General features: G+C 38.0%; 1 protein-coding gene across 1 annotated transcript in view; it reads left to right on the top strand.

Moving 5' to 3' along the window:
- Nucleotides 1-608: 608 nt before the first annotated feature.
- LOC107103069 overlaps nt 609-9,004 on the top strand; it is a 110,088-nt gene continuing 101,692 nt past the window's right edge. Inside the window, exon 1 of the mRNA XM_015402592.1 lies at nt 609-1,055. Within this exon, the coding sequence (XP_015258078.1) occupies nt 927-1,055 (129 nt within the window). The 5' untranslated portion in view covers nt 609-926. The remainder of the gene's footprint in view (nt 1,056-9,004) is intronic.

Here is a 9,004-nt window from a genome sequence, read left to right as displayed (position 1 = left end):
TAAAGTGAAAAATATGTAAAATTCCTAAATTCTGAATGTATATTGCTAATAAATAAATAAATAAAGTGAAAAATATGTAAAATTCCTAAATTCTGAATGTATATTGCTAATAAATAAATAAATAAAGTGAAAAATATGTAAAATTCCTAAATTCTGAATGTATATTGCCCTAATAAAACATAGAATTACAATTAAACCTATTAAATAGAAATTTCATTTCATGCAGCTATGTTAATATATTTGAATCCCTAACCCTGTGTTTTATTTCACGCTTTTCTGGCCCCCTGCTGGCCCCCTGGTACACTTGATCTAGAACCACCACTGATAACACCTGATCTAATATTTATAACTTATATACAGACACAGATAGCACATATTCTTTTCAAATATGTTTATTTTTGGGTGAACATCATAGGATAGTTTGAATATATGCACAGTTTTGTTGTCCCCTGACTGAAACAGTAGGAGTTAAGTGAAGGGCTGGAGCGGCTCCCGCTGCTCAGTGATGCTGATGAGGGAGGATGTGAGCCGCTACTCCACCACGCCCCGCCCCCATTGACAAGGCAGGGATGCAGGGCATGCCTCTGAAAAGCCTGCAACCCCTCCAGACAGACCGGACCACTTTGGACTACACTCCTCATTTATTCCCCTCCATATGTTCTCCTCCACTCAGCTGCACGGATTAGTTTAAGGGGATTTAAAAGCGGAGAATTACGCGCAAACGGCGCGCTTTTATGGTTTTACGCTCATTTAATCATTCCTGGATCTAAAAAGTCGTAGTTCTGCTTCGCCTGTCAGAAACGCTTGGCATGAGGGTGTAAGCCAGTTAGTTCACACTGCGTCCAGGTTGCTTATTTTTCAAGGTTTTTTTTATTTTAATTTCCTTCCTTTCTCCTGGAGGCGCGTGCGTTATTTCTCCATCTGCCATGGCTGATTCCAACGCTGAATGCAACATCAAGGTGTTGTGTCGATTCCGTCCGCTGAACCAGTCTGAGATTATCCGCGGAGATAAGTTCATCCCGGTATTCCAAGGAGAAGACACTGTAATCTTTGGGGTAAGGAGTTCCAAATGATTCCTCTCTGCTGACACAGTTGCATCCACTCCACTGGTGCTGGAGGTTAAACTTATCATCTCACATCTGATGCAGACAGGATTGATGCTTTGGAGCTTAAAGGCTTGAGGCAGGGATCAAACTAAGTGTAGCTTTCATCAATACTATTGGGAATACTATTACTATTCTGCAGCACAGTGTGCTGCTGCTATTAGAGGACGGCCAAGCAATTATAAATAAGTGAATAGTAACTCATTACATCTGTGCATTCTTTAGTGCAATACCAACTGATTACATATTATATGCCAATTGTCTATGTTTAACATGCATTTTGAGTCCAAAGGCTTTAACTCTATGTGCTGAAATGGAAAAAAGAAATGCTCTGCCATTTATTTCAGTTAAAGCTTGTTTGCTGTTTACTTGATATTAATATTGTGTATTTTTTGTGTAATCCCAAGAGGGCTCCTTGAATTAGCCCCCCTTTCACTCACACCCAACCAGATCCTAACCCACCCATCCTCTGTTTCTCCAACATGAAATAATAGCTGAATGTTTGATATCTTGAGTCGATATTTACAGGGTTTTTGTATCGTAGCAGGCGGTATGCGCATGGGTATGCCGATTCATCGGTGCATTCAGCAGCTATGTCTTGAGATCACATGGAGTGCATGCATTGCCGCTCCCTTTATATCATTTTATCCTGTGAATCGAGAAGGAAGAAACGTAAGCTTTAAAATTTGCTGCCAAAAAAAAAAAAATCGGCTGCACAAATCTAGGATTGGTTAGATTGATGTAAAAATAATTGGAATCGGCAACAGCCTTTATATGGGTGGATCTCCACACGGAATCATAACTTGGTCACAGGCGTCATCAGCCACATCTTAGGCATGGCAATACTCTGTGTACATGGTGCACACCCTAGGGAAGCACCTATTCCCATTGAGCGAATTAAGGATACGAACTGGAATCAACTGTATTTTAGCTTGGATGTAGTTTATGGTGTCTTGCTCTTTGCAGAAAGCCATCTTAAAGAATAAAGAAATTCACCACCTTTTTTCTTTCTCTCTTCGGATTATTAAGCTGAGAATTATGATTTCTTTGGTCATGAATTTAACCATCTGCCTTTAATCTAGTGCTAGTGTATTAAGTTTTATTGCCGATCAGAGTGGAATCATGATTTATTTGTCTATGGACCAGTAAATGCATGTTGGCTTTGCTTCAGCAGGAATTCAAATAGAAGCTGATGGTTATTATCAATGCTAATGATGTTTAATGGAATCGAATCAATCACTAAAAGGTGTATTAGTCTGATTAATGTGCACCTGATGCTGAGGTTAACAAGGTGATCACGATTCCACTTCAACCTGTGACATTTAAGAAAAAGTTATTAAATCACAAAGATTAGGATCCTCTAAATGGAATTCCCACTTCTGATTTGAAGCAAATATCTAAGAACAAAATACACAAATACATGCATATGGTGTTTGGGAATATAGGCATGCATACAAATGTCCAAATATGCAAATCTATAATTTAATTTCACACTGAATACAGAGCACCTGCTCTTCACTATAATAGATACACATACACACTTGCAGAGATGGAGATTATGAAAGAAATCTGAACCCTTCTGTCCTGAGGGTTGACTTGTAGTGATGACTGGGACAGCAGAAAATCCCTAACGGCTCACACTTGTTTTTATTCACAGACAAACAGTAAAATGCATCACTAGTTTCTCGGGGGGGATAATTCTACACGGCTGACTACCTTGGCTGTATAGCCGCAGGATGCTTTGCAGCAGTATGAATTTTTATTCTGTTTATGCATAAAATTTTATGTGATTAAGCAGATTCTTTTTTAAGATCGCAATTTGAAATCAGAAATTCCAACATCAGTCTTTGTACCTGAGTTGGAAGTAGTGTGTAAATGTAAACCCAGATGGTTTGTCTTGTAAATTATAAGATCTGTGTAAAATTGTTGTAATTGTATATTTCAGAAAATGAAATGGGTAAGTTTATTGGATTTTCAAGAGACAGTGTAAGCTTATATTTGCCAATTGATTGACTGGATTCGGTATTTTCTATGTGAGATAAAGAATAATATTAGGCAGTCAGCTTTAAGCTGTCACTAAAACAAAGCTGCTTTTGTTCCCTGTCAGTAAGTTTGGCAGCAGCAGGCTTACAAACAATAAAAAAAAATAATAACCTCTGGAAGCACAAGCAGACATTCCCCTTGCATTCTAAGTATTTTCATCTTCTAACCGGCTCCCAGTTTTCCTCCATCAAGATGAATGCAGTCATAGAGAAACAAGTGAAGTTTTCACCTTTCTAAATGAAATTATTTCCAAAAAGTACACTGTATATAAGAATTTATTTTCTATTTGTAGTGCTTGTCTTGTACAATATAGTTTTAAATGAATATGTCACATTTGATGTGATTCATAATAGCAGGGCAACAGGAAACAAGTTAATGCAAATGTTGTTTAGTCTGATGGAAATAACTGGGGTCTGGGCGCTGCTGATGGCCCCTCTATTTGGCTGCTTGGAAACAGCTCCTTTTAGAACTTGATAACAGACAAAGGCAGGGATGTGAGCGTCTGAGTGATAGATTGGCTGCTTCTTGGTGGCAGGCAGGAGGACACTTGAAGACATTAAAGATTACAGAAAATAGTTTGTTGTTGTCCTCTGCACTGGACTTCCTCACTGCATCAACTAGAAAGGGGATGTAGACTGACTGCAAATTGAAAACAGGCGGCGCAAAAAAAGATGCAACAAGTTAGTTTAATTCGAAGTGGTAAAGTAATTACCATAAGTGTTAGCATATGAAAGTAAGCAAGGGCCAACGTGAGATTTTTAGAAGAGTGTTTAACACCACAAACTTATGGTGAAACCTCATCTAAAAAAAGAAAACAATATGTTTAATTTTAAGAATTTCTTTCATTTTCACACCATGGATACATGTGATTTTGTAACCAGAATTTTTCCTAAACAGTCCTTTTTTGAAGAAGAAAAAAGCAGCACAGCCCTCTCTGAGGCTGACCGTATGCAACAATTCAATTAAGTTTTTTTTATATACCGGGTAGCGCCAATTACCAACACATGTCATCTGTAGCTACTTTACAATTTATACAATTTCACCAAATGATAGTCAGATTGGTTCAACGTTTTCTATTTCAGGAAAACCAGCTGATTGCATCGACTCATTGACCTGACAGCAATCCCTCACACCAAGCATGCTTGTAGTGACAGTGGTAAGGGAAAACTCCCATTTAACAGAAAGAAGCCTCCAGCAGAATCAGGCTCTGTATGAGCGGCCATCTGCAGAGGCCGACTGGGGATCAAGGAGATAAAATCAGACATACAGAAAAAAGCAGAGATACTAGAGTCAACTGTCAACCAGCACCACAGGCGGCCCCATCCAGGAAACACACAGCCAGGCAGAAGGGCTCTGAGCCAGCTCCCATGTTAGGATGAAAGAGAGCACATCCAGCCAGCCACAGTCAGGGAAACAGGACTACACTGAAAAACAGGCCCAGCTCCAACATCTATAAACAAAGGTCTTGATGGCAGCAACACAGCTGATATTTCTCTCCTGGATGGTGTCACAGCCAAACAGGAAGAGATCAGATAAAGCTATTATGATGAGTAAAAGGCAGAGATTGAACTAAAAAATACTGGAAAATAGGGGAGTAGAGATAGAATGAAGCAGAATGATAAAAGGGGTCCCTAGTCTTCCAGCGGTCTAAGCCTTTAGCAGCATAACTAGAGACATAGCTCTGGATAACCTGAGCCACTGTAACTATAAGCTTTTTCAAAGGAAAGTTTTAAGCCTACCCTTAAAAGTAGACAGGGTGTCTGCCTCAGGGAGTAAAACTGGTAGTTGGTTCCACAGGAGAGGAGCCTGATAACTGAAAGATCTGCCTCCCATTCTACTTTTAGAAATTGTAGGGACCACTAGTAAACCTGCAGACTGCATTTAAGGCTTTACATGAGAAGGATGAAGTTAAGTTCTATTCTGGATTTAACAGGAAGCCAATGAAGAGAAGCGAGGATAGGAGAAATATGATCTCTCTTTTTAATTTTCATCAGAACTCTGGCTACAGCATTTTGGATCAGCTGAAGGCTTTTAACTAGAGTTTGTGGACTTACTGGTAGTAAACAATTAGAATATTACAGCCTTGAACTAAAAAATGCATGGACTAGTTTCTCAGCATCACCCCTGGATAAGATATTTCACATTTTTGCAAAATTCCAGAGATGAAAGTGGGGGATGGACAATTTATGCATTAAACAACCAGGAAAAAGACTCTTGTCTGGCACTTCCTCAATAGCTTACTTATACAGTAAGAATGGTTTGCCAACATTTTTTTTTATAGCTTATTGAAACCTCGGTTAAATTCCTTACTGGTTCATTGCTGTTAGAAAGCATAGCACAACTGCACTACGGACTAATTTCTATCAAGTTATTACCTTATGTCAAATGTAAGTGACAACTGACACAATGTATGTATTTTTCAGTATAATTGGTCTCCAAGTACAAATCATAAATATACAAAACTATTCATATCAATGTTTTTTTTTAAAGTCTTGCTCAAATGAAGCTATGGGGAGCATTGGCCTAGTGGTTAGAGCAGTGTGCTTGTGCTCTGAGAAGGTTGCAAGTACCTGGTTTGATCCGCACAGCCTGCACTTTGGGTCTCTGAGCAAGACCCTTAACTCCACACTGCTCCCTGGGCACCACATAGTGGCAGCCCACTGCTCCCCTAAGGGATGGGTCAAATGCAGAGGGTAATTTCTCCAGTATGAGATCAATAAAGTTCAATTATTATTATTATTTGCTCCTCAGGTCTTGAGATTATTCTGACCTGTTTAGGGTTATCCTCACTGTGCTTAGGGAAAAGATAACATTTGGTCCCTGCAAGTTTTTTTTTAACAAGTTCAGTTTTTCAAGTCATTGTATTTTTACGTAGCTCTGACTCTCTTGGCTGGCATAGTTGAAGCCAGTTTTTTGTAAACATTTAATAATTTATACAGATCAATAAAGAAAAGTCATATTCTTCTATTGAACAATACTTTGCCTTTCTTATTTTGGAGAGTAATCTTTTTTTTTTATACTTGAAAACTCAGGAGCGTTGTCTAAGAACTGACTTAAGATGTTGCCTGTCGGTAAATATAATTAAAGACAGTGATGCATGATCTGTGAATCCACAGTTTATTAAACATGTTATTGATGATAAGGCTTTGCCTCATCTGATACATGTAAAACAGTTTTTAGTTTCATGCATGGTTATATCAAATGCCTTTTGCCACTTTTAGATGCAAATTCTAATCAAATTTCAGTTTCATTGATTACTTTTGTGGATTTTGTATTAGACAAATCAGTTTCAAGATGTTCCTGATATATTTGCATATTAGGTTCTCCAGGAGCTGTGAAAAATGATTGCTCTAAGAATAGTTGTACTGAATTCAAAAATCAAAGTTATCAAATTAATTTGAATTTATTTTTATGTTAAATATAATAAATGTAATTTAACCTGACTGAAAACGGCACCACCTCTGAGTGAAACACCTGCCTATCTTAAAGTGATAGTGGGCATGTGTTAACCATGCCATGAGGTTGAATATTTTTTTTAAGAGAAGCAGAGAATAAGAAGGCATAAAAGAAACAAAAACAAGTAGAAAACCAAATGTTAGTCCTATTTCACTTTATGCAAAAGTTCAAATTAATATTTAAATGATATGTTTTTTAAATTCCTATTTACATTTATGTTGATTTATTTATATCATATATAATATCAACATACTAAAATCATATTATGGTTTCAGAATAGCCTGATTTGCAGCCAGCAGATGCAATTACATTATTATTAAGTGTACATTTTGTATATGAGGAAACCTGATGGGTTTCCTTTTGCTCCTCTGCACTGCTCTTCTTCAGTGCTTCCTTAAGTGAGCACACATGTCTTTCTTCTGTTTGTTGATAGACCTTTAGAAGTCATGTTCAGGACTTTACGTGAATTTTAATTTTGCGCATAGGTTTGATATAGCTGCAGATCACAGTATGTTAGAGTTCATCACAGTCCCTCCAGGTACTCCTTCAAATCCTCAACCTGTCAAAGTCATGCGCCTGTGTGGAGATCTAAATGTGTTTATATTTTCTTTTCTCAGGAATTTTTCGGTTATTGCTAACCTGGCCACCTGTGGAGCCCTGCAGGTTTCTGCGGCGTATTTGTGTGTGACAGTAATAATTTCTGAGCCTGTACTGCTCTGAGGCATGGCCTTTGTGTTTGCTCTGCACAAGAGTGACACAGCTGTCTCTAGTATTTCACCCTCTGCAATAATGCAGTGTCACAAGGCCAGATTGTCCCCCTAATCTTCTGGCAAGCAAAAACGGCCGCCACTATGAATCACGCTTTCAGTGCTATAAATAAATTAATGATCACGGTAGCTACGGCGGCAGGGAGATGAACTGAGTTTTTTTCTACTCTGACGATGACATAAAGACATCACGTGTTCTTTTATATAAGCGGTCCACAGCATAAGCTTAGCACAAATTGATTGTGTTCAACTACTGTAGTAATATAATAAATAACTCAGAAATCGGAAGGAAATCAATTTTATTTTATAACTCAACTATTGATCATATTTCTTGTTTATTGTATTGCACTTAAGCTGTACTAGCCTTTAGACCCTCAATAGCGCTTGAGGGGATTGTTTTCATTAACCCTTGTCCAACATGAGAAATATTATGCACTTTGTTTGCCTGCTGTTGTTAAAAGCACTTGTCAGTATTTATGTTCTACCTCTGGAGTAAGGTAAGAGCAAAATACTTATTATTATATCCCTCTTAAAGTGAGCAGGAAGTTAATTTTATTTTCATTTTTGTGTTTACTTGCAGTACTTCTTTAACTACAGGTCAGTTTGCTTTTGTCTTGATTTTACAACCTTTTTGTCTATCATGATGCATCATTATTTAATAACACTTGACCTGATTTATGTAGATTCTGACAAAAGTCTTCATATCAAATAACCATTTACTGTTAATTCCATGCAAAAGGTCTTATACCCAACAGATTTTTTGAAAATCATCAACAGGGAGTGGTGGCCTAGTGGTTAGTGCATTATGCATGGAATCTAGAGGTTCTGACTTCCAGCCCCACTCCCACGGACTTAAACTCTGGGTCCCTGTGCAAGACCCTTAACCCCACGCTGCTCCCTACTGGGATGGGCTAAATGCAGAGATATTATTTCGTTGCTCAGTACTTGTGATAGTGTAATGACGATAATAATAAAAGCAATCATCTGGCTGTATGTCTTAAAAAAAATAGAACCATATTTTCCTCCAATAACAGCTACAGTCTTCTGGGTGTACATCTCCAGCAGCTTTGCACATCTAGATCATTTGCATAGGCATCTAGAGACTAAACGTATCTCTCTTTTCTTCCAAACGCTATAGGCTTTGACTGGACCATTTGTTTAAATCTAATTGTTACAGTTTAGCCAGTTCTGTGTGTTCAAAGTAATAGCCCTGCAATAAAGGCATTTCTTATCTTGGATTGCCCTTTATTTCATTTTTTTGGACCAAATCTTCAGATCAAAGGAGGAGAAATCCAGAGTTAGGTCACAGCTTCAGCTGCTACAGTTAGAAACCATTGATTATGACTGAAAATTTGTTGTTGCGATGGACTCAGACCTGAACCTTCAAAGGCTAATAAAGGCAGTTACTAAGTCAGCCTTTCATCATCTAAAAAACATCTCCAGGATTACAGGACTAATTTCCAAGCAGGATCTAGTAAAACACATTCATGCATTTATCTTTAGTAGAATTGATTACTGCCACAGCGTCTTTACAGGTTAGCCTAAAAAGTCCATGAGACAGATGCAGCTGATCCAAAACACTGCTGCCTGTGTTTTCTCTAGAACTAAGAAAGTAGAGCACTTCAGCCCGGTTCC

The sequence above is a fragment of the Cyprinodon variegatus genome, unplaced genomic scaffold, assembly GCF_000732505.1.
Source record: "Cyprinodon variegatus isolate N-32 unplaced genomic scaffold, C_variegatus-1.0 Scaffold34, whole genome shotgun sequence".
In the NCBI taxonomy this organism is placed as follows: domain Eukaryota; kingdom Metazoa; phylum Chordata; class Actinopteri; order Cyprinodontiformes; family Cyprinodontidae; genus Cyprinodon; species Cyprinodon variegatus.
This window is presented reverse-complemented; position numbering and strand designations above follow the sequence as displayed.